The sequence below is a fragment of the Marmota marmota genome, unplaced genomic scaffold (genome assembly GCF_001458135.2).
Source record: "Marmota marmota marmota unplaced genomic scaffold, marMar, whole genome shotgun sequence".
NCBI classification, from domain to species: domain Eukaryota; kingdom Metazoa; phylum Chordata; class Mammalia; order Rodentia; family Sciuridae; genus Marmota; species Marmota marmota.
In genome coordinates, this window is record NW_025999998.1 from 4,186,149 (window position 1) to 4,213,963 (window position 27,815).

At 34.9% G+C, this 27,815-nt stretch overlaps 1 protein-coding gene across 13 annotated transcripts in view; it reads right to left on the reverse strand.

The window, feature by feature from the left end:
* Positions 1 to 27,815, reverse strand: part of Kdm4c (lysine demethylase 4C) — a 387,556-nt gene that overhangs the window by 116,380 nt on the left and 243,361 nt on the right. For 10 of the 13 annotated variants that reach the window (XM_048806786.1, XM_048806788.1, XM_048806790.1 and 7 more), the window contains 2 exons: positions 14,701 to 14,756; positions 12,284 to 12,392 (listed from right to left, as the gene is read on the reverse strand). In XM_048806786.1, coding sequence (XP_048662743.1) covers positions 12,284 to 12,392; positions 14,701 to 14,756 — 165 coding nt within the window. The remainder of the gene's footprint in view (positions 1 to 12,283; positions 12,393 to 14,700; positions 14,757 to 27,815) is intronic. The other 3 variants (XR_007349008.1, XR_007349009.1, XR_007349010.1) reach the window with 1 other exon arrangement.

Below are 27,815 nucleotides of genomic sequence, written 5' to 3' on the forward strand. Positions count from 1 at the left end.
CTTGCTTGTTTGCTTTCCCCAATGTAGGTGGGCTGTCACCCTCTGCATGCACAGCAGGATGAAGTTAAAAGACTGTCATGCCTTATCTATGCAGAATGCACCTTGTGTTGTGTTAAGCACTACAGCTTTGGGGTGGGGGTGAAGCATCCCAAATCAGCCAAATAAGCACAGAAATAGTAATACTGTCACAGGAAAGGAGACTCAATAGTTCCAAGGCTATCACTAAGATAAATGGAGTTTTGAAATTAAATGGTGATTGCCCCTGTCAAATTGAGAAGCCTGAAAATGCACATATATTAACTGCTGGGCCTGCCAGGAAAGGGAATGATTTTCACATTGCTGGCTACTTCATTTTCTAATTATGAAAACGGGGGGGGGGGAATTCTTAGAGAAATGTTACCTGAGAGAAGTATTTAAGGATTTTTTGTTTTGTTTTCCAAAAAACATTGGAGTGACTAATTCTCCTCTTAGTTATAAGTTGTCATATCAACTAACACATACTTGTTCACATTATTTTTTTAAAACATATTTAGAAATTTTTTGAGAAACATCAGAAAAGGATAATACCAAAGAATAATTACATCTGGATGGATTCCCCCCTAAAGAAATTTTAAAGCAAATATCTGCAGCAGTACTGAGTTTATGCCTTTTACTGTTTACTTACTATAAAAGAAGTAGCAATGACAACATAATCCTTCAAGTCTTTAAGGGACAAAAAAAAAAAAAAAGAAAGGAAAGAAAAGCTCAACAACAAACTGTTTAAAACAGTACATCTAAGAAATAATGTTACAAGATTTATATTTCATTATAAGCTATAAATAATTTGGAATTTATATTAACAATATACCACTATTAAAATTAAAACTCAAATGTTTTTATAGGGTTTTATTAGCTATGTCTAAAATACCCCCAAATAATTTTATAATACCTAAAAAAATTAGACACTTCTAGATATTTGGAAGATTATCTTCTTTGGTAGAAATTATTCATACTGTATAATTTTCCTGATGTTAGGAAACAGACGTGTTAATTTCTCCATGTAAAGAAAAGCCTTCAAATAAGGCCTGGTTCATCTCTCCTTTTGTGTTTCCAAACCCACCAAAAGAACAAACAATATCTATGGTAGTTCTAAATCTAAATCTTTCTGGCATGTAAACCTGTGCATCTCATGCCCCTTGGAACTGAACATCAAATACTACAGTAAGTGGTTACTGAATAAAAGACTGATAGCTGAATAACAGAAAGACTCTTTAATACATAATTTCCCTCAAAACCATTACAAAGATGACAAGCTCGCCAGTGGCTAAGCAGGAGGATCACAAGTTCGAAATCAGCAACTTCATAAGCCCCTAAGCAACTTATGGAGACTCTGTCTCAAAATGAAAAATAAAAAAATGGCTAAGGATGTGGTTCAATGGTTAAGAGGCCCTGACTTCAATTCCCAGTAGTAAAAAGAAAAAAGGAAGAGATGACAAGCTAGAATCCCCAACTGATGAAAATTATCTTATTATATTTCAAATATAACTTTTGTGATAGAAATCATGTAGACAGATTCCCCAATAAGAAAAGTTGTTATCCCACCATTGGCCCCCAGTAACAGTGGTCAAGTAAAAAGTCATGATACCACAAAAGCCAGAAAAAGACAACTGAAAACATTTGTAGAACACTATTCAGATTTTGTTTTATTTGGTTTGAGGTGTGTGTGTGTGTTGTGAGGTTTTGGTTTTGGTTTTGATGTTTCCCCCCACCCAAAACTACAGTGGCTGACATAGTATATTTTATAGTACTTAGAATTTTTAGAATTAAATTTGGGTTAACAATCACTGAACACATCAACAAGTGACACTCATTAAAATAAATCATAGCAAACGGCCAGCATGTTATGAGCTGCTCTGACACTACCACTGCTTTCATAAATAAAAAATGAGAATTAAACTTTCATAGTAAAATATTTCACCAGACTAGATTGCAAATTTTGACACAGTCAATTCATCATTGTAAAAATCAGATGAGGCTCAGTCTGCTCTGGTCAGAAAGCTCATTAGTCTATTAAAATTACACCTTTGCCAGTATGTCATGATTCTTTTTTTGAAAAATGTCTGCTATTTAGTAAAAGTATTTCACAACAATTTTTTTTGCTTTGTCCAAAGCAAATAAATGTTTAAAAATTGATGACTTTTTCAAAGGAATTGTGAGCAACACAATTTAAATTTTTTTTTAAATTTTAATTAACCTTAAGCAATTTCCTGAAATGAAACATGATCAATTTATTCACGTACTTTTTTTATTTATTTAAAGTAAAATATTTTAGTTTTTAAGAAAAAAACAGGATATATTTTATATTTCCAATAGAAAAAAATCCACATTTAAAATTTTATCCTAACGGAAAAAAAAAAAAAAAAAGATTAAAATAAAACTGCCATTAAGACTAAGAAATTCCGGGGCTGGGGATGTGGCTCAAGCGGTAGCACGCTTGCCTGGCATGCGCAGGGCGCTGGGTTCGATCCTCAGCACCACATAAAAATAAAATAAAAGATGTTGTATCCACTGAGAACTAAAAAAATATATATATTAAAAAAAATTCTCTCTCCCTCTCTCTCTCTTAAAAAAAAAAAACTAAGAAATTCTGGAATAAATGCATTTTTCATGAATATGATAGTAATTGTATTTTTTTAATATATATTTTAGTTGTAGATGGACACAATACCTTTATTTATTTATTTAGGTTATGATGTTCTTGATTGTAGGACACATTTATCTTTCACGAGAACTCTGAACTTCCCTTCTTGTTCATCTTTTTACAAATCATACTATGTACTTTCTAGAAGATTTTGTTATTTTTTTTTTTGCAAATTCATTTCATTTCATTTGTTCTAAGAACATAAATGAAACTTCTAGAGCTGACATTGTCTTACTTGACTCCTACACTTCAGAAAGTATATGGAGCTAAAGATTTAATAAGATCACTAACCAAAATGGCATCCAGAGAAAGTAGTTGTTCACCACCCCCTACTCATAACAGAAACTGAACATCACATACCTCAACCCTGTCAACTGAGAGCACTCTGCTACACAGCTACAAATCTAGGAGTAGCAGAATTCTAGCACCCTAGCATATGCTTCTCGTGACCCATTCCCAGATGGGTCACAACCACCCCAGATGGTCTACAGTTCTCATGGGCCAGTCATTCCCACGCCTAAACCACTTAACACTCCCCACTGCATTTTGCAAGCTAATAGAAGCAAGACCACAGATCAGTGTTCAGCAGAACCATGTTGAACAAGATTACTTACCAACCACAATGATCATGCTCAAAATGAAACAATGGCTACATTGTTTTAGACTCCTGTTTTAGGGAACATCAACCTATTTATCTTATGGTTTATAGCAATAACTGCAGAGAAAGGTAACAGATTTCAGATATCTGTAGAAAAACCACTTTATGCCATGCTCCCAGGAAGATGACAGAACATTTCCATTTAATGGCACAATGTGGGAGACCAACCTCGCCCATGAATTGAGTTACTCCCCTGCTGGGCGATGTGGTGTTGGGCACCCGTGTTGCTAGACTGCCCTGCTCTTCTAGGGTTTGAGGAATGACTATGTCTTCCTGCCTAAGCATGTCTTCCTTACAGCCCATGGGTGGAGCTACGCTCTCCTGTTCCTTTGTAATATAACTCCTTGCCCTGTTTAGGGTAGAATCTTCCATGGAAGTGCCTTGTGTGTCCCCTTCTCTTACTGTGCGCCCTTGGGTGTGGCCTACCCAGATGTCAGTCAACCTGCTGACAATGGACATCATGAAAATAGAGTCAGCCCCCTGAAACCTGACCCCTTGCCTCATTTGAATAGCTTCTCCTCAATAAAAGGTGTCAGCACATGCTCTCTCTCTCTCTCCCTGTGGACCCTTAAGGTCCGGAGGAACTGTCATAGGAACCCAAAGAAAAAGGTATTTGTGTCTCTTGTGTGGTTTTTTTGTGCAGACCAATTAGCCCAGTTCAACTAGAGTGACCCCTGAGCCTTTTAGTCGCAAGAACAGAAACCCAGAAGCACAATATCTATTCAAAAGAAAATTCCTATAGTTTGCAAACTACCCAAAGGTAGTTTAATGTAGTTAAATTCCTACCAAAATTAGAAAACTAAGGGGTAAAAAAATCATGTAATCTGATAATAGTTAATACTGCTAACTCGCACTGAATGCAAACTATCAACCAGGTCTTTCCCTTATTCATTTCATCCTCTCAACCACCCCAGATGAGATTTAAGAAGGCAGATCTCCATGGCCAAGGTTGCCAAAGTGGAAGATACAGGACTCAAACGTTATTAACCACATCCCACACACTCAAACTCAACAGAGACTTCTAATAATTGCATGATCTAACAGCCAATACAGATAAATGCAGAGAAAGTTTGATACTGAGATCAATAGAAGCAATCGGCAGCTGGTAAAACTGATGATACCTGTATGTAACCAGCTAATTTAGACAAGGACATCACTGAATTGTATGATCTTCCCTAAAATATACCACAGTCACTCACGTTAAATTAATTACAAAACCAGAAATTACTCAGCATTTAATAACATTTTTGTTGTTTTTTAAAGCCTTCTAGGGACAAACAACCTAATTTAGACTAAAATATTGAAAAAAGATTATAATCCTTGAGCCTCCTACTCCCAGCAAAACAAAAAATAATGAATCCACTAAACACTAATAATGATTGCACTTTTCCAAAACTATACTGTCTCTCCTTTCAATCATTGTTGACCAAGCAAAACTCAGTGGATTGTTAGTGCCATCTTAATAGTTGCCTCAGTTTGGCATGTTTGTTGGTATTGACCCAGTCAGTGTTGGAGTGAAAGGGGTCACCTCTGACTCTGCAACCCAGACCCCAGCTCACTAACTCAATTAACAGATCTGTCAGTAATCACTAGTCACACAGACAAGATGAGCAAAAATGGAACATTCTGCAATGCAAGCTAAAAAATACTACTCTCTCACAATATTCTTTAATCAGGAATTATTTGAATTATTCTACTTATCTATCTAATAATGTTTTTTTCAATTAGCCCTCAGGAAAAATTAGTTCAAAACTAAAAATTTAAAGGCTCCAATCAATTTCCTTTTGCCTTGCAGTTTTCCTCTCAAAGATAAAGGAAAATCCATACTAACAAGATAACATTTCATGAATTTACACATTTTCTCCTACAGACATCTACAGCCTTCAAAAAGTATATTATTTGTAGTCATGCCCATCTGACATTTTCCATTTTACTCAAAAGATTTTATGGTTTGGTATTACAGCAATATACAAATTTGACAGTTTGCAATAGGATCTAGTCCCTGTAGCAAATCATTCTGACAGTTAAGTACTATACAGTCACTAATACGCTTTTTAAAAAATTAACTACACATATTTAAAAACCTTACAATGTTGGAGACCTGTACATTGAAATCTTGAAGTAAATTACTTCAATAATATTGGAAAATTTTATACTAGACTTATTCGATAATAGAACCCCACAGCCCAAACCATCATCACATCATCTGTAATATCTTCTTCTTCTGAGTTTAAAACAACAAATTTGCTGATTATTGTCAATGTTTACTTTTTATATAATTTTTTTGTCTTCATAACTGAACATGTGAACAAAACTGTACATCATTTCATGTGGATTATGATGACTTTTTTCTTTTGCCTTTTATAATGCTACTATTTTTTTCTTTAAATGTGATGAAAGATAATCAATGTGTCTTTACATTTCCCAAAATGTATCAACGGAGGCCCTGTTAAATACAACACAGATTCCTTTAGAAAGACAGTGAAGTTGCCCACTAACACTGCTGGAGCATTAACTAAATAGAACTGCAAGTGATCATTCAGCAGGAGAGGCAAGCCCCATCCTTCCCTCAGTGGTTCTATTTTTAGTATTCAGTATATCTGATAACATGAGTCAGTTCGCAATAGCACATGTGCCTTCCTCTAAGAAATAGGAAGGTTGATTGTATTTTTTTCCCCTTGATTCAACTCTTCAGATGGAATACCACAGTGAAACCACTCTATTTTCAGAATTGATGTACCTTTCAAAACTATAATCTTTGGCTTTCAGGTTCACTATTATTTGCCTTCAGGTACAAATTTTAAAGTGTATAGAGGCTTCTAAGCAGAATAGTATGGTCTCAGCCAGATACTGAACGGCTTGTAGCTCAGTCATCATTGCAGTGTAAATTCCTTTTCAAAATAATGTTCTTCACTCAGAGAACACTTGTGCCTGGCTGGGTTCACTTGTCAAATAGGAACTGGAGGTCGTCGAATGCCCAGGGGCAACTTCAACTATTCCAAAATTCATCCTTCTTCTCTATCTGACTGCAGAAATAGGATTCAAATGTAAAAGTCTTAGAAATATCTAAAGATAAAGAAACCAAAGACACTGTGTTATGCCACTAAGAGAATAGATATATTCCTGATCAATGAACAAAGCCAAGTTTTTAATGCAATTGGAATAATCAAAATAAATATCATCTGCACCTATGCATACAATTTAATATTTAAATATTCTTACAACATTCATATTTGAAAACTTTACTTCCAAATAGAAATAGTGCTTAAAACTAATATTTGCATTAAGGGTTCTCAACAGCTTTCCAAGATTTCTTACAAGCCACACACCTGCTTTGCTTTTTATTTACAAAATATTCACAGTTCTTATAATTAATCTGAAAAAAGTGGTCAATGCATGGAATAAACATTCATGAATGGATATAACAAATACCAGAAATCCATGCTTTTTTAAACTATTTTACTAGTTTCCCTCAGATTGTATAGTGAACTCTAAATATTTTTATGATTATTTGCTTCCTGATCATGTTATCTCCTTTCTGTGTGATCATACTATAACAACATTATTTACCCTCTCTAAAATCAAGACCTTAATTATTCCATATCTTTTTCTTCCCCCCACTCCCGTGGTGCTGGGGATTGAACCCAGGGCCTTGTACATGCTAGGCAAGCACTCTACCAACTTACATATCCCCAGCTCCTTATCATTGTTGTAGGTATTTTTTCTACCATGAAGACAAGAACAAGTCACTCTAACTTAATGGGTATTTCATCTCTCTCTACCTTTCTTCCCTCAGTTTTCATTTCTGCACAATTTTGCTCCTTTTCCAAAGATTCAGTGATGGTTATGAAAAACCAATCACATAGTAGAGAAAACAGGGCAGAAGGCAAGAAGAACAGGAGATGAGTCTTTATAAATTCTAAAATTTACAGCATCTGAGGACCACTGTTTTCTTTTTGTCCTCAGGCACAATCACCTATGACTTCAAAATTTCCTAGACTAGACATCCTTAAGCCACACACACAAAGACACAGGTAATGTCCTCAGTGCTTTCCTCATCCTTGGTCCTGCAATATGCAATTGTTCTGCTCTTTCTGGTTAAGTAGAGGACAAGAGCAGGACACAGATAAGAGACTGCCAATGACAAAGCTTGCCAAAAGATAACTTTTCACATAAGGAAAAGTCATTCAGAAGCAAATGAATTCATCCTAAATGTGTAGGAAAGAAAAATAGTAAGTAATTCAAAATCTGCACTGAAAAACCATAAGAATGCTGAAGCTAACATAGAAAATGATTCTTCCTATTGGACTGGCTGCTCTGAACCCATTCAGGTAACACTCAGCTATTCCTCCCACAACAGAAAGATTCTCCTTTAGCCACTGGTGCTTTTGTTTAATCAGCAGCATGCTGAAATGGAGCAACAACTACTTTAAAAAGCTCTGAAATAATCACAAAAAAGTGAAACATGGTCAAAGAAAAGGGAATTAGTCCAAACTCTGAAGACTTCTACAATAAAATATACTTTTGAAGTAAATTTTTTACTTCAAAAACACTGAATGAATTATTAAAGCATTTAAAATCAGCCCAGAAATAAAAGAATGTCTTGAAAATAAATCGAGGGTCATTGTCATTTCCATTTGATTATATGATAACAGGCAACACCCACAAAGTCTCATTTTTTTAAACTGGTCATTACACCTACAAGGGAAAAATCTGCTCAGTAAACAAATCCTTTCCCATATGCTCACAAATTCTTTCCGTGCCAGTAATTTTACAGGAGTTGTTGTTTTTTTTTTTTTTTAAGCTGTAGGTTAAACTTTTAAATAAATAAAAGGCCAACAACAGCATTAGTAAAACACATCTGCAAATATATGCAACAGTATGCAGTAGTCTATTAGCAAACTATTGCATAAATCCCAATACTCCATATTCTAAAAAGACACTGTTAATGAGTATTTTTAAAATAGTTCTAATAGTTCAGAAGACATTTTAAACTTATGTTTGCCCACTCTTTAAGCCTCTTGCACGCAGTTAGTAACTCTTAGTAACACTGCATCTTTTACAGAAAAACTCTTAATTTGCCCCAAGGGAAAGTTCTTTTTATATGGCTAAATGAAAACCTGAACTAAAATATTGCCATTTGGAATTCAGTACTTTGAATGTCCCAAGCAATACTTTCAATGCCCTGTTTGCTATCCCTTGACCTAGAGCACCACAGTGTGCAACACACAGACACACAGTGAAAGTGTGGGCAGGGCTCTGATGAGGCGCTAAAGAAAACAAGTGGTAGTTTAAGGGCAACATGCTTGAGTATATGGTGCAACAGCACCACCTAGTGGTTACTATGGAGAGACTCAGAGTTGCTTTGGGGGATACAGCAGTTGCTTCTGGGAAGACCACTGGTCCACTTCAATGTTCAATCCCCAATTGATCGCAGATTTCAAGATCAGAACTTTCAGCCACAAGGCATGTGAATTCCACTAAATTTAAAGTAGGAAAGATGAGACAGCCAAAACCCTCCAGTCATAATCATTTTAAGTCAGAAGCACAATTAATAAACAATCATTTGCTACGTTATATTCATTTTTAAAATATCTACCCAGTGGCTACTATGTGTATGTATACCCACATCACAGAATTTTAATATTCAGTTAAAGTTCATTAGTATTCACCTGGTGGTCCAATTTCTATAAGAAAAATGCTAAAGTAGATTATATATAATTTTCAGTTATAGGTAGTTAATATGCATGTTACCAAACTACTATTACTTTATTGATAAATAAGAAATTCAAACAATTCATCAAAAAATAGTATACATTTTTAAAAATTTAGGAATTTCTGTCCTCTCAATGTTCAATTTGAGTCTATCAACAAAGATGTTCTCCATTTATAAAGTAACAAAAATGAAATTATTCTCTTCATGTGTAGGTGTTCCCTGTAGATCAGTGAATTCCCAAATGAGGGTCACCTGACATCCCAGGAGCTATTTAGCAGCAGCGGTGCCTATTTGGACAGGATGCTGGAATGCTATGCTACACATGACAGTGCCCACAACAAAAGATGCTAGAGAAATCATGTCTCAATTAAAAAACGTACATATTGTTTGGCACAACAAGTAATAACTGGTGAAATAAATTGATTCTGACATACAAATAATTCTTATCTATGCGAATAGAAATGTGAATGAACAGTTTAGAGTCCAGAAAAGGGATAATGCCTACATTTCCAGAAAAAAATGTTGAAACTAACCCTAGCAGACACATATATTAAATCAACAGGCATAGCAAAACAACTTGCCTGGACTCACTTTGGCCTGGATGAAAAACCACAAAAAACTACTTGTCTGGTTTCTTGTTGACCACATTCCTGTTAGATTACCACTTCAACTTCAAAAAAATGCTAATGTTAGGCAAGTGCACTTTTAACACTATGCACAGGGCAGAGCATAGTGTTACTACTCAAACAAGTAACCATGTGTAAATTTATTTTTCAAAGTCTTGATAACCATGGGATGCTGGTAAGAACTGGGAAACAGACCCTGTCACCAAGATCCTCATTCTTAAGTATTCCTGATGAAACGATGTGCAGATTGCTGGTCACTGTACTCTCTCAAACTACTGCACAATTTCGGAGTGACTTTTTTTCAAAATGAAGTTTCTTTCCCCTTATACTATCTTACTAAAGATATCCACTGTGATAATTTTGATAAATACTATTACAAAAACATCTCCATGAATATAAAATTATATGAAACACAGAAAAAAATATCTTGTCAATAGTCTCTCATTTTTCGTGTAAATACATGCACCACAGACATCTACATAAGTCTGTGGACATAGCTCTATATTGTCAATAGACTAGAATTTAGAAAACCTTAAATCCAATCAAGACATATTCTTTTAGAGGTGTCAATCATTTAAGGATAGAAACATTCTTTTAAAAATAAGTGAAAGGAGACCAGGGACGGAAGGAAGAAAAGGAAAGGAGGAAAGGGGGGAAATATTAGGGAGTAAAATTAATCAAATTTTATTAGATGCATGTACAAATATGCCACAATGAAACCCACTATTCTGTATAAGTAATATGCATCAATAAAAAGAAATCAGTGGTATGCACAACCGAGTTGAAGGACAACACTGTAAAGAAAACTATGAGCTTCATCATTTTCAGATGTAGTCATCAGATGTCTAGGTATAACAACTGAATGAGTTTAAAATAAGCCAGAATGTCCATCCCTGCTCTTCTCTCAAACACACTTTGGAACTGGTGTGAGTAACATTAAATCATGAAGGATCACTAAAGCAGCCCTTAAACAGCTGCCTCAAAGCCATGACACTTGTTGTCAGGGATATTACACCAATAACAGAGAAAGCCTTCAGGATAAAGAATCAAAGGTGATTTAAAAAATGTAATATTTGAATTTTTACAAATAAATGTTGCTTTTATAATCAGAAGAAAACTAAAATACTAGACATTAACATTTGTCCACCTAAACATTAAATTTTAACATGGTAATCCAATCTTCTTTTGAGTATCTTATTTTATAATTATAATTTTTTCAAATGTTTTATTTGTCTATTTTTTTGGAGGGATAGTGGAGTACTAGGGATTGAAGACAAGGGCTCTACCACTTAGGTACAATCTGAGCCCCACCTCATCTAGGGGACAGAGTCTCACTAGATTCTTTGGCCTTGCTAAGTTTCTGAGGCTGGCCTCAAACTTGTGATCTCCTGCCTCAGTCTCCTAAATGGCTGGGATTACAGGATTATGCCACCACATCCAACTTATTGTTGACCAGGGGATAAGGTTTTTCTCACACATAGTCAAAGAGCCACTGAAGCAGTTCATGCATTTCTGTCTTAGTTTATAAAACCTCAGCTGCCACATCCTAACCATCCTGATCCCATCAATCATACTAGCTATCACAATTCCCCAGTTCTACGAAAGTGCAACACATTTTCTCTTAAAGTAAAAATCCTTAGTGGAATTATGATGGGAAATAATGTTCACTTACCCTTATCTGACTAAATCCCAAGAGAGAGGCCCAGAGACAGTATACTACCTGGCTCCCCTTGGGGGAAGAGAGTTGTAAGAAAATAAGTGACAGACAGGAAAAGAGTTTCACTGATATGGACTGAAATGTTCTCCAGTGGAAAGAGTTCAAATCAAAATAACAAAGATTCAAGAAATTCTAGAATGTTGAGATCATCCGTATGTTAAGTCATGCAGTTAAACTTTAGGAGAAAGTTCTCATTGAATACATAATATAAAGGCCAAACTAATGATCTGCTGACTTACAATCAAGCAAAACTAAAAAGTTACCTCAATGTTAAAGAAATCAAAGAACTATATTTTCAATTGGGGGTGGGAGGAATAAAGAAGAATCTCTTAACAAGGGAAGCCAGTGACAGATTTCCATAAAAGTTTCTGAATAGATCAGAAAATAACAAGCAAGTCTGGCTTATTAAGTGACTTGTAGATATTCATGATTGAGAAAATCCTTTAGTAATAATAAAGGCTTTTGTATTTCTCAGTAAATCTCTTCCTGATAAGGAGATGATGAAATTGGGTTATATATATTTTGCTAAGTCAAGAAAAACCAGAGAAAGGCAAAAGAAACACTAAACAATTTAAACAAAGCTGGACCATGCTCTCCATTCCTAACAATCTCACTAGATAGCCTCCATTTTGAAAGTTAACATTAATTCAGGAAATGTATTGATCCTTTCCCTTGCTTCAAACAGATTTTAAGGATATTTATGCAGACTTACAATATTACAGGAAAATAGTTTGTAAGGATAGATAAACTCAGGCTAAAGGAAATTTATGGTAGAATAAAATGAAGCTTAGGAGAAATATTATCTGGGGAATGTACATTATAAGAAAAATTTAAAATTTGAAATTAACACTAATTTATGAGGTAAAAAATAAGCTTTGCCACTCACCAATTTTAACCTCTGTAAAGGTATTCTGCCTACATCTATTTGTGTCCTTTCTGGGACATTAGTGAATCGAACTTCTGGGACCGCAACGGCGCACATGACATGGGCCCACCTACAGGAAAGGAGACATTAAACATAAACAAAAGTTCCCTAAACTCACATACCTTCATACGTCAACCTAGTGATGGCAGTCTCACAGATGGGAAACACACAGATGAGAAAGAAAGCCAAAAGCCTAAATCCATCCAAATTTTGCATGTTAAACCTTTAGATATGTTGAGTACAACACAGCACAACACTGTAATGTAAAGAACTAGCTAAAGGCCAAGGACTCAGCCCTGTTAATATACATACTTTCTACACTTGATATATAAAATACTAAAGTAGAAGTTTCCTGTTTCATTTGATGCTAAAATATGTGTGCTTAAGCTAACCAATAAGTGGCAAAAGAATGGTCAATATTATTCAATGTAACTTTTTCACAAAATACATGTCATGAAGCAAAATTCAAACTGTACAATTTTTCATCAAGAATTAATACTGATTCAGTCTTTAAATTATTTCTTATGACTACCCTACTATAACCAAAGGAACCTAGAGATTAGGAAAAACTTATTCCTTGGTCTCCTACTAAAAACCAAATATCTCCTTTCACAATCTGAATTAGTCCAGAGAAATTTCAACTTTCCTATTATATGTCTCACAAATGTTGTACCTCCAAATAAATATAAAGACTTGCGAGGTCTGAAGAAATCTTGAAAGCATTATCAAATCCACCAACCTATTTTTAAGCCAAAGCATATTCATTTCACTTAAACAACAGACTCCATCCTGTCTGTCAAAACCACAGGAAGAGAGGGCAGGTGTCATCCCCACCAGAGCATTCTTAAACATTTAAATAAAAGATAGCATTCTACAGTTTATCCCAAGGGTACGAACAGAACTTCTTATCACATTTGTCTTTACAGGAAACACTTAAGCCACCTCACAGTCTGCACAGCCTGTGGAACATCTAAAAACTAGTGAAGACGTTTTAGAATACAGCCAATCATATCAACTTGGATTATGAAAACTGATACAAAATTAAGCGAAACTACAGTTTTTTAGACTAAAGTTCGTTAATATAGAAATGATAAATGCCTTTCCTCTCCCTTTTAAGCAATCAGAAACATGTGCACATGCACACAGTTATCTTAACTGCATCACTGCATTACACCAGGAGTCTCAACTCCAATGCCCATGGGGACAGGCAGAAGGTAAGCAAATACAAACACACTTGGAAATCAAAGTGACCTGGGGACCACCTGCCACACTGAGGCCAAGTTCACAACTCAAGTCATTATTACCTTGTCATTTTTCAAGTTACTATTTTAAAAATCTGGATTTTTATGTAAAAGTCTCTCAATTTTTCAACCTTTCGATAAAAAGTGATAAAATTGTGTATGGTAAAATAAAAACTATCTTGGGGTAGAATCTGGCCCTCAAGTGCCAAGCTTATAACTTCTGCTTAGACCATTTCTACATGATTCTATTCCAAAGGATCCTAAAATATGCCCCATTTTCAATATTAAAACCAGGTCATGAAAATAAAAATAAAATTCATTCAAAACAGCCATTAAAAACCAGATTACCTTCTTTTTATGTTCCCATGACTCTCTTTCAAGACTCTTCATGCTCTCCAACTCTCCCCTTACATCTTATTACAACATTTCTTGGTATCTTTTCCAAATTAATACATGTACATTTTTGTTAATTTGCCTATATTAAAAGTAAATGGCTTTGCCAGGTGCGGTGGTATACACCTGTAATCCCAGAAGCTTAGAAGGCTGAGACAGGAGGATTGCAAGTTCAAAGCCAGCCTCAGCGAAAGCAAGGTGCTAAGAAACTCAGTGAGACTCTGTCTCCAAATAAAAATATGAATAGGGCTGGGGACATGGCTCGGTGGTAGAGTGCCCCTGAGTCAATGACCAGTACCAAAAAAAAAAAAAAAGTAAATGGCTTTGTTTTAATGCCACAACTACAATTGACTTAATTTAGATAAGTTAAAGATTTTATCTTTAATAAAGATACCTGTTTCACCATTTTCAGGCATATTAGACCTTTCATATTAAACACAGGGATTACAATGGTACCTGGACAATGTGAGCCACCTTAATTTTAAAACTTCTATTAGTAAAACAGGAGATAATCTTCTTTGTTTCAAACACATACAGCAGAAGCAAACCTTTGAAAACTCTCACTCTACAGAGGCAAAAGTGCTGCCAGCAGCTGTCTAAAGCACAGAACCACAACCTGTGCAGAACTATACCCCAAAAGCTTTGGAACAATGTATACAACAAGAGGTAAGGCAAAGTGTCATTCAGAGATTCTAGAAAGGAGAAACAAATGATGAAACTTAACACAATTAATACATTACTTACTTATTATTCTTAGTTTGCTTAAGAGCGCCCCCTCTCAAATTGCAGAGACAGCATTCCTAAGGGTGAAATAAAATACCATAGTTATTAGACACATATAACAAGTCATTACCTTGCATCTATATAGTTCTAGAACCTATAATTTTTTTATTTTAAAATCAAAACCTTCAATAATTACAGAAAGGCAATTCAAGTTCAAAAAGGAAAAGGCATTAAAAATAGAGGGGGCAAGATAAGAGTACACCCCATAATGTTCTGGATATACATCTCTCAGAGAGAACCATCATGGTCCTGGTATCATTTTCAATTGCCACCTTACAGGAAAACTGTGTAAAAGAGAACTTGGGAGCCCTGAGAGGTATAAACTAGAAATCTGGAGTGTAGAATATACATACTACTACAGTCCTTTTGCTCTGGGAATCCACCCATGGATACAGGATGGCTAAAAATTTTGCATTCCAGCAGGCTTCTTTATGATGTGGGATAAGTCAGAGACTACTATTAAAAGATGCCCCTTTCACTGAAGTACCATTTGTGTCTTCTGTTGACCTAGAATATTTTAATTAAATACCTAGGTTAACTTTGTGTTTTTAATTTCAAGCTTGTTCTCCCAAATTTCCACATTAGTAACTTTAAAAAAATAGGTTATTTGTGATTTTTCTTCCTTCAAACTGTATATGTTAAAATTTACTCTATCCTCCAAGTTGATATGTCTTAATTCTGACGTTTTGCCTAGCTTTACAAAGAATTCCTCTAATCTACTATCAATAAAACAAAACAAAAAAAAAGTTTAAAACAAAAACAACAACATTGTGGAATACAGTATGTGAAGGAATAAAATATAAGATAAAAGTTACAAATGAAATATGTGGGTTAGAAGTAATGAAAATAGGACTGGGTTTGTGGTTCAGTGGCAGAGCGCTTGCCTAGCATGTGTGAGGCACTGGGTTTGATCCTCAGCACCACATATAAATAAATAAAAGTAAAGGTACATTAACAACTAAAAAATATTTAAAAAAAAAGAATGAAAATATACTATTGTAATATTCTTACATAGCTCATGAACCTGAATATTTTGAATAGTAGACTGTGTTCATGTAAAAATGAAAACTATAATTCAACAGCTGCCTTTAACAAAGGTATCAAATATTCAAAAATATTAAGTCTCCAAGAATATTAACTCACAATAAAAACACAAAAAAGGTAACATAAGCATAAATTAGATGCCCAATCATATCAGACACAAAAGATAAAATAAATATGTCCATGTTTTATTGAAAATGCAAGTAGAAGACCATAAATTAATAACAAATCACATTTTCAAAAACAACACAAATAGATATTCTAAACAAAAAAAATTAAATTTGAATTTTAAGCATTATATTAAATAGCAGGCTATTCTTAGTTGAAGGGTAAATTATAAAACAGAAAGACCTGAATAAATAACTAACCAAACACTAATACAAAAAAAAAAAATAGTCAATGAAAGGTATTTAGAAAGTCTGTATCCAATTGAATAAAGTGTGTGTACATGTATATCTTTAACATATAAAAGTAAACTCAAAATGACTTAAGCAAAACAGAACTGCAAAGCTATTAAAATAAAATACGGGAAAATCGTGGAGGGCAGGCTATGACCTGCTCTGAAATTACTCCATGATGTATAGAACAGTAGTTCTCAGACAGTACCTAACTCTGAGTTACTCCATTTCTATAAGGCAATAGTAAGCCATGAGTTACCCCATTTTGAGTTTAGGGGCTGAGATGGAATGAATCTATACTTTGTTTGTACAAGTAAACAACCACCATCTGCCTAGCACAACTACAAGGCAGAAACTGATTTTTTTAAAAAATTAAATGTTCTAATAAAAATGACCACTTGTGAATTGACAGAATTAATCAGAAGCACATGGATGCATACACATATCAAACTCATATCAGAAAAACCAGGCCAATATGAGCTTATCAAACACACCAGACCACCAAATAAAGGAACTTTCTCATCTGAGTCCCATTAAATAAGCAGCCAAAGAATGGATAGGGGAACACACCAACCTTGTCACCTGGTCACTCATCATGAGCCCTGAGTAAGAAAAGTACCACAGAGATGAACCTCCAATTTCCTGTCCCATCAGGCAATTGGTACAATGCAGTTTCTCTTGCCCCTGGGGACCATGCATGGCCCACTCCAGACTCACATCTCAAGCTGACACTCTAAGGTGATGCTCTGAAACTGCTGTCTGTCTGAATATTGACCTAAAAGAAGTTCCCTCTTTTTGGAACAGCCCTTCACTGGGTTGGTAACCATATCTGATGGCCTACTGTGACTCTTTGCTTTTAGTACCTACTTTTTGCCTTTGGTCTCAGTACAACCTTCAGAAACCCTATGGCCCCCTTAAACCTCTCTTAGCCTTTCTGTAACCTATATATACATAATTGTGTAAAGTGTGATTATGACTTGAGTAATATATATATATTAGTCATTAAAATTGGAATAAAAAATCTGCAAAATAATAAAAAATCCCACAGGTATGTAGGAAACTACCACAGCTTAAAAAAGTGCAGCCTCTAAATACATTGTTATTTAATAAATTCTGACATTACAGAAAGACACAGAAAGACATAAACATGTTATCTATGTTAGCTACAAGCTCACTTGCAACACAATATATTAATTTAAAATAAATATGATATTTTAATAAAACATTTAAGGTAAAATATCAAAATTTAAAATTCTAAGTATATAATACAAATCAACATACAATGTTAAGACAAGAAAATATTTCCAACATATATATCAGAGATTGTTTTCCAGAAAATATTTTTTTAAACTCACACATTTTTGAAAAATAGAGGATTCAAAGGATCTTCAGTGTCAGTAAGCACATAAGAAGTTACGCAACTTCAAGGAAATAAAGAAAAATAATGAGATCTAACTTTAGATTTTTAAAATCAGAACATATGGGGCCTGGGGCCATAAGCTCAGTTGTAGAGTGCTTGCCTGGCACATGTAAGGCACTGTGTTCGATACTTAACATCACATAAAAATACATAAATAAAATGAAGGTATTATGTCCATCTACAACTAAAAAAATAAAAATAAAAAAAGATCAGGACATACTAGTATTAAGGGAAAACACTAAGGTATTTAAATCTATTGACCATTTTAGTCACCCCAAAGCAGCGAGCCATAACAGAAGGTTATGCATAGGTATGTGGGTTGTTATGATGGCTTTGGAGAGCAATTTGGCATTATCAATCAAAATTTTAAAGTGCACATAAATTACGATGCAGGAATTCACCTTCTTACAATCTGTCTTAAACATAAACCTCAATGCGAAAAGGAGGATTCTAAATCTACTATTGTTTCATTTCTGCTTTTGTGAATAGCTATGGGGAACTGCAATTATCATTAGTTTAAATCTTATTTGTAATGTCTGAATTTTAATAATGAGAATAGATTAAAGCTTGTAACTTAAAATAGTAATGAAAAAATATGGCAAGTCCACAAACTCTAAGGTACAAAGACATATAAAATACAGTATTTAAGGGAAAACACTAAGGTATTTAAATCTATTGACCATTTTAGTCACCCCAAAGCAGCAAGCCATAACAGAAGGTTATGCATAGAAAACATATGAAAGGCTGAAGGACTAAGCACTATCAGTAATTTTCTGTAAAAACTGAGCTTTCAAAACTTGAGCATGATGGGAATTAGAGAACTTTGCTAACAGTATTAAGTAATTTCAAATTAATAAAAGAAAAACCACAGACAGACATACACACACAGAGAGAGAATTAAATCTTTTTAAATTGAATATATGCAATTTAAAATTAAAAGACCTGGATGTTTACCCAACTTTGTACCCTTTTTTTTCTCCCTCAAAGAGAAATTTCTAAATGGTGGACTTATGACATCTTATAAATTCTTTCAGGAAACTGGAAATTCTTTCCAATCTAACCTATGTAGATACGAAAACTCTTCAGTCTTGCAGAACAAAATAAATAAATAACATTAAACAGTCTGTGCTTGTTACCAGCCTTGTTTTCTCGTATGTTTAATAAGCATGCTTTTTCCAGGAACAATAACAGCCAGAATAGAATGACTCACTATTATAAAGATTTAGATATTGCTAGTCAACCAATATTACCTAAAAAAAAAAAAAATGCCTGTTACAACGTGATTACTCCATAAGGCAGCTGTTATTTCTGTCTCCCAAGAACAACATTAAAAAAAAAAAAAAATCCATTCCATTGCATTTTCCCCCCTCAGGACAATTAAACTGAATGAGAAAATACAAAATCATATCATATCGTGAACATTGTACTTTTTTCTGCATAGATCCCATTCCCTTTCCTAATACCAATGAGAAAATTCCTTTTTAACAATGCCAAATATTTTTGAAATTTGATTTCATAAAAAATTCACCACTGAGATGAACCGCTCACAAGTATACCAATTTACAACATGAAATGATTTCTTTATGGCTGAGTTATTAAACCATGAAAAAGAGTGTTTATAATCAAAATGCTGACACAACATTAACAACAATGGTGGGAAATGCACTGTTGTGATATGGCTATTGCAGTTGTTCATTACTTGTAGTAGAGGGAAATCTCGTTCCAATGGCTCTTCTATAAAACATCAATTAAAGAAATGCCAATACAAACATTCTCAAGCTGCCTCGTAAGAAGCTCTCATTTTAGCTAACATATCCATAAGTGCCACTAAAGCCAATTTTCAGAGCTATAGAAAAATTATGAGATTGAAGTACAACCCACCTACTCCCTGCACACACACACACGAGCGCACAGGATCTCTCGCTCTCCCTCTCTCTCCTCTCTCTGTCTCTCTCTCATTTATCTGACATGTTCATAACAGAAATGCAAAACTGTAAAATTGGGCTGCCTAAGCAGGGAAAACAAAGAGTAATTATTGCATTAAAGCAAAACTTGTGCTGAACCACAAAACATGAAAGAATCATTTTGTCTTATGTGGCTCATTTGTCTGGGGTGGAGAAAGGACAGGATCTCACACAAGGACAGGGGTGGCATGAACTCTACCTGATTAGAAAACTGAATGACAATTTTTCTGCAGTATACTTGAACGAAAATCCCACAACCTACAGTTAATTTAATATTAGCAAGTGAATTCTCCAACACTGATATTCACATCTATTTGTATTATAAGTAAAAACATTCATTCAATCAACTATTCATCATCATGATGTCTCTAGAGCTACAATAGTAAATGGCAATGGTTCTGTCTTCAGGGAACTTAATATGGGTTGGGAAGGAAGAGGCAGACAGACAAAAAGAGCAGATTATGTAGATGGTCAGAGGTCAAATGCTATGTGAATAGACCACAGAGTTCCTTAGGAAAGGGGAATATAGGTAGACCCCTGGCCTATTCTCCTATGAAAGGTACTCACAGAGATAAGAATATCTAATCAATCTTCAAATAAAAGTTCACATATGGAAAACCTTCATAGGTCACATCAACCAAGATGGGAAGCCACTATAAAATTTGAGCAAGAGCATAATCTGACTTACATTTTAAAAGGCTCACTGATGTGGACAGCAGACTATAAAGGTACCTGAGTAGAGGTAAGAAACAGAATGATACTGCCACAATGCAAAAAAAGAGGTAATGAGAGGCTTATACCTGAGTAGTATCAATAGAGGTGACAAGAACTAGTCAGGAAGTCAGGACTCTTAGATTCATTTTGAATGTAAAGAACTCAGGATTTACTCAAACACAAGTAAAGTATGAAAAAAAAGGAAACAGCCTTAAATCTAGCTCTAAAGCTTCTGACCTCATCAAGCGGGAGGTCAAAATTCCCAGTCACTGGAAATGAGGAAAGGTATAGGAAAAGTAGATCTAGAATTCAGCTTGGGGAGGGTAAGCCAGAGGTAATTACTGGACTTGCGAGCAGAAGTGCTTCACATGAGGTTGTTTATTTGGGTCTGCAGTTTAGAGAGCTTGAACTGCACTATAAATATACAAATCATCAATAAATAGTTGGAATTCAAAACCATAAAAGCTGAGGTAGGATGATAACACAATGTGCACTAACACAGACTTTGAGGAGCCCAAGTTTTTGAGACCTGGGAATCTGCAACAGTACCTGGTTGGGATGATGAAAAAGAACTTGGCTAAGAAGCATGAAAGGCAGCAGCACATAAAGTAGGAGGAAAAGCAGGAGTCTACAAGATGCTGGAAACTAAATGAGGACGGCAGTTCAAACAGTGATCAACAGATCCTGCTGGTGAAACACACACTATGGAAATGTGGAGCACACTCTATAACTACAATAGGGTAAGAGGGAAGTGGGGAAATTAGGGAGAAGTAAAGACAAGTCTTTAAGAGTTTTACTATACAAGGGTACAGAGAACTAAGGTGGTAGCCGGCATTGACAAGAGGTCTTTTCATTTGAAGATGATGGTTTGCATAAAAATGTGCATCATCTAGAGATGATTTACTTTTTCCAGGAAGCGGTATTAACAGAGATTGATGCCAAGGGTGCCTTACTATTGAACTATATTCCCCTGACCAATTTATTTCCCATTTTGAGATGAGCTCTTGCTATGTTGCTTAGGGCATCACAAAATTGCTGAGGCTGGCCTTGAACTTGAGATTTTCTTGCCTCAACCTCCTGAGTTGCTGGGATTACACATGTACGCCACCAAACCCAGTTTAGAGAGAGGAATATTGGGGATCTGGGGGAAAGAAAGATGAGTTATTTGAATAGAGATTCCATGGATAAAGGAGAGAATGGCTTGAGACAGGAACATAGAAATTATAGTTATAATGCATGTAGAAATATGCAGGTCTATTCTGATGGTTTCCTATTGCTTGGTAAAATAGGAAATGAGCTCATCAGGTGATAAAAGCAGGAACAATCTGCCTACTGGGTGTTCTCTGCAGACATGTTCAGCTACAGGACTGCAGGTACAGGGCAGACAGATAGATAACCTGGGTGGTTGATGCTGAAGGAGAATAACAAAGTGAGAAAGCAGCAAGGGAGTCGATAGTATATGCAAAGGAATAAATATACTACCTAAAAAGAGAACAGAGACATGAAGAAACAGACTAGAAAAAGTTGAGAGAATCAGTGAATCACATTGCCACACTGAGAATAAATGATTTTGCTTGTGTCCAGGAACAAGAGGGTATGGGCAAGAAAGACAGAGAAGGCTTCTCATAGTAACATGCCTGAAATTGAGAGACAACATTTAAAATGCAACAAATATTCAGCTTGGGGAGGGTGAGCCAGAGGTAATTACTGGACTTGCAAAAAGACAAGTTTCCACAAGTGAGAGAAAACATGGGATACTTGTCAGAAAAACAAATATCCCATGTTTTCTCTCATATGTGGAAACTTAAAATAATATGAACATATACAGTCAGGAGTATATCTTCACTAGTGGAATACCTGTCCAGCATACACAGGCCTTAGGTTTGATCCCTACCCACGACAAAAAATTGCATTAAAATTAAATTAAATTAAATTAAATATAACTAGTGAAAAGATGAACAGTGAATAATGAAAACTAATGACCCTATCAAAATGCTGTCTTTCTATTGAAAAGAAGTAGAGTTGAGTTGAAATACTTAGCAGTTTTGAAAATCTTATCTCTTTTAACATTTACATGAAAAACTGACAAGGACTAACTTAACCCACAACCATCTCTAAATATTGTCAGAAAGGAAAACTTTTGAGTGACTATGTTCCTAGAACATTACAGTATGTATGTCAATGGAATTTGCATTCTTTTCTAAATTATAGAATGATAAGTTTTTCTCGTCCTCAAATTTACAACATTGACCAAATAAACTTAGATTTAACTATCTAAATTACCACCACTTGTGAAAAGGGAAAAAATGAATAGAAAATCATACTCTTCATTTATTTCAAAACACTTTCTTTAAACCTAGATTCATCATTCTAATGACATTGATTACATTAGTATGAAAATTAATTTGAGGTTTACAGAGCACCTGCCTGTTAGCTGTATAGCAAGCCATTTACATGACAGGTAGTAGCAAGAGCAGTATCTGCATAATTTACGATTGATTATAGGTAAACCACATGGAGCTTACTACATTTACGATAGTATTTCCAGGATCCTGTGCAAAACTTCAAGTTGAACATACATCCAACACAGATAAAATTATATAACATTTTGCTTTCAAATAAAGACTCCGCTGGTTTACTCTTTCTTCCCAGCATGACCATCGACAAAAAAACAGCAAAGTACATGATTTCTTCATCCTGTCACTGGATTAATTTTTACCATTCATGAGAAATGCCTGCACTGCAGTTTCTGTCCCCTCCATTCTTCCTCATTGCAAAGGAGATGTGCCTTACAGCCAAGTGATCTCCGGGCAGGCACAGCCTGATGTGTAGTACAGAATGTTAGGCTCCCCATAATGTCACTCATTATTCTTCCTGACTTTACTTGTGCTCTCTCTGGTTGAAGCACTAAGATTAATGAAGCATTTGTTCTCAATCAAGAAGCTATTTATGAATACAGTTCCATTTACACTGAGCTACGTAGACTTCTCTTTCTATTACAAAAGAGGATGGGGGTGTTTATTAAGCAAAAGTGAGAGGAAAGAACAGAGAAAAATGATTTGTGACTTTTTGGCCTGTAAGCAGTTCCCTAATAGAAAGGCTGCACATCATAGTTATGCTGTCAGAACAATTGATATACTAAATGTGGTATTCTGTTTGGTTAAGATAAAATAATTATTACCACTCTGTCCTTTGTAAGCCAAGGTGTAAGTCTGCAACTGTTTGGAATAATTTGCCTCCTCAGGAGGGAAGAGGTAATTCTGAGACCAAATACACTGCCTCAGATGGGAGAGTAGGGTTCTGGCTGGTGTTCCAGAGACACCTCTATAGAGAGAAGAAAGGCAGCAAAAGCAAGCACTTGGCTACAGACATTGCCCACTGGTGAATGCCCTGCCTTTGACACAAACAGGGCCTTTCTTTCCCCCTCGTTTTACTTTGTATGTAGATCAAAGTCAGCCTGGCAGGCTGACAGCCACTCTTCATCGGGTCTTGACAGTATCCCATGGAAGGAAAAGAAATACAGCATAAAACATATCAGAGAGAGCAGCAATGCCACCATGACCTCTCAAGGCCATAAGCCAATCTGATCTAAAAATCAATGGTTCTGATCTACAAAGCCACTTCAGAGTTCTTTACAAAAGAAAAATGTCAATGCTGTTGTCAGTTGGGAAATTGGATTCAGGAGATTATCCAGTTCTGGAAAAGTCCTCTGGCCAGAAAATAGAGTAAATTTAAAAGGGAAAAGAACCTGTTTTGTGCAACCACCTGTTAACACCAATTATTCTACATTAAGTAGATAACTCAGTACACTGCAAGTTAGTGCTGGCTCTCATTTCAATGTGAACAAAGACCACCTCAAAACATTTCTGATGTAGGCTAGTTCTTCAGACTTCTTCCCTCTCTAAAAGCAAGTAGCTGGGCAGAACGAATCTAAACCTGGGAATCTGTAGGACTAAGTAGCCAATTCCATGAGTCCTGTTTCTCTTACTACAGAGTAGGGAATCCTGGACAAAAGAATTACTCCTTAAACCTGCTGACTCATTATCTGTAATAGAGGAGATTTCTGAGACAGATGTAGATCTCTTTGGTCTTTATTAGCACTAAATTCTGTAAAAACTAAGAAAATTCTATCCATACAATTTACATTAGTTTTTATCTAAATCATTAGTTACTCTGAATTTATATTTTTGAAGTTAAGTGATGAAACTACTTTTTCTAAAACAAAAGATTCTGAGAGGGGCTGGGGATGTGGCTCAAGCGGTAGTGTGCTTGCCTGGCATGCGTGTGGCCCAGGTTCGATCCTCAGCACCACATACAAACAAAGATGTTATGTCCGCTGGGAAAAAATAAACATTTTTAAAAAAAAAAGATTCTGAGAGCCAAATGACGGTAACAAAAAAAATTAAAATCTATAGAATTTCTAATAATTATTATGAGATTGATATTGAGGAATAAGGTTTTTTTTTTTTTAATGGAATACTGGTAACATAATCCTCAACATAAAAACTTAGTTCAACTCTCATCATCCTTGCCCTAAGAGAGAACTTCTACATTAGACAAATAGGAGAGAAAGCACTATCTTCAGACTCAACAGAGTGGGAGTGGAGTTGCTTTCTATCAGAAGTACCTCCATCTATGGAAAATAGGTTCAATCAATGGGATTTACCCTCAAATTTATGGTGAAAGTTGAAAACTCAGTCAAAGAATCCAGCTTTCCCCATTTGCCAGTTCTTATGGAGACATATCTAGACAATTAAGGGGCTGAGGCTTGTTTTCAAAAATGTCAGGAGGGACCAGCTTTCCAAGACACAGATCTTCCTACTTGAGACATCAGGCTGGGAGTCAAAATAAGACCCACTCCAAAAATCAAGAAGTTTAATAGTTTTCACAAAAGTCAAAATTCTTCATATAGACGATTAACCCTCAAGGGGTATAAGAAATTAATTTTGAGACTCTGACAAAGGCAGAGAAAAGACTTCCCTTTCATTCATGAGTCAATTAAAATAGCCATGTGCACCACTGGAGGACATGGAATGGCAACAATTACTCCATCCATACATGATACTTATGTACAATCAAACAAAAAATATATATGCGAAAGCAGCAAAATGTTCATTTTGTTTTTACTGCATTTGCAAATTCAGCTTGTTAGGGTGGATTAATTGTTTTTCATATTTAAAAACAAGGTCTCCCTGCATTGTCTAGGCTGTCCTTAAATTTGCAATCCTCCTGCCTCAGTCCCCCAGCTACCAAGGATTACATATATTTGCCACCATGCCAAGCTGACATGTTCTACTTTTTGTAAGTTTGCTCACATATAATTATTACTCTATTTTCAAAAATGAAGTAAAATATAGTACAGTAAATAAGGCTGAACTGAAGACACATTCTATATTTGGGTTTTGATTTCTTAAAACCGTTTTTGGGAAAAAGGAATAGAACTTTACATTAGTTATATGTGTACAATTTTATCATTCTGCAGAGTACAATAAATGCTCTTCTGTAGATGTATATTCTGTAGATGTATAAATGCTCTTTCTGTAAATGTATACAATTACCTAGTTTATACATTTCATTATAGAGAATGAGAATCCTAAACTAAAAAATGGTTTTAAAAAATATTTTTTCATTACAAAGTCTACTTTTTCTAGCATGGCAATAGTCATAAAAATCATAATGGATACCTGCATTTTTATACTGTACTAATGTCAAAAAAATTCAAATTATCCTGAATTAAGTATAAAGAGACATATTGAAATAAAAAGAAATTTAAAACATAATGTAAACTACCATGCATTCCCAAAAGACAGCTAGATAAAATTATAATAAAGCCTTGGAATAATTTTTATTATACTTTATTTTTCATAGCAATTTTACATTAACAGAAAAACTGAGAAGAAATTAGAGATTCCCCATATACCCACTCCCCATACATGCACATCCTCCCCATAATCAACTCTTCCATCAGAGTGGTATAATTTGTTACAATTGAACCTATACTGTCACATATCATTCAAAAATACACAGTTTACATTAAGATTATGTCTGGAAAAATTATAATGAAATGTATCCAAAATCAGTATCACACAGAGTATTTTCACTGATGAATTGTATAAAATGATGAAAACATATAATTACAAGTGAATTGTCATCTGGCCAATAATTACTAGTATTAGATGGTATTTCTTTATTTTAACTCATTGCATCTAACTAGGTTTTAAAAAAATAGATTTTTTTTGAAGGTCCCAAATGCTTAAAGAAAATTAATTAAAGCAAAAATGGAACTACAAAGAAACCAGAATCAAGGAATTTTAGGACTGCAACAGAACTTAAATACATCTCTTTTGAACTGTCTCATTACATTGCTTTTTAATTTAGATTCTGTTTAGAATATAGGCATATGAACTACTAAAACTTCCCAACTTCCCAACAATTATTGAAGATAATAAAAAAGCTCCTTGGTAAGATATACCATAAGGTATTATTTAGAATTTTTCGAAGTAACAATGAAATGACAGCATAGGCCTAATGCTGCCAGGGACAGAAAGAAGCCTGGCAACTCATGATTAGTCAAAATCATGAAACTGAGTGAGAAATGACTTTCTACAATGTTAAATTATCAGTCTTCACATGCAGCTTTCACTCCCACTTATGATACTCTAACAAAACCCACAGCTTCTATCACCTGAAAAGTTCCTAAGGAAACACCTTAATTTCCTGGACAGAAACGACTGCCAGCATTGTTACACTGTCCCTTCATTTTAAAAGAGAATCTTATATAAATTTCTTCTTCATTTCTTTAATCCACTTATATTTATTTACTCTTTAGAATTTCATATTATAAGTTCTTCAGAATATCTATGAAAATCTTATTACTATCTTTAATACTCTATATATAAAGCATTAAGGACTTAGCTTTTGTAATAAAAGAAAGTTTTTAGGTTGCCAGGCTACTCCAGATGTTAGTCTTCTTTCATGAATAAAAATTGTGGTCAGCCATAGAGTCATTTTGGGGCATTTACAGAAATACTTACATTCGAAAAAGTTTTAAAAGAATAAAATGGAAAGGGCGGGGGGCAGACTGAGAGAAAAAGGGAAGAGGAGAGGGGAAAGAATACAAATTCTCTTTATGGTGAGAATATTAGGTTTACATTTTCACTAAGGAGAAGCTTATAGTGGAAACTGATGCAGATAATAGTTACAAAATATAGAAACTTAGATCAAAAGTGATAAAATGTCCACGAAGAATCTAAATAACAAGAATCAGACACTAAAATCAGAATATTGCATTTACACACCTAGAAACAGTACTTGGAGTGACTCAGGAGGCTGAAGTAGGAGAATCACAAGTTCAAGGCCAGCCTGATCAAATTAACCAGATCCTATCTCAAAATTTTGAGCTGAGAATGTAGATCACTGGTAAAGCACCAGTAAATTCATTATCTAGTACCACACTAAAATAAACAAAAAGGAGTTGGCAATGTTTGAAATGCTCTTGAAAATGAAATTATAATGAAGGAGGAAAAACTGCTCCAAAAA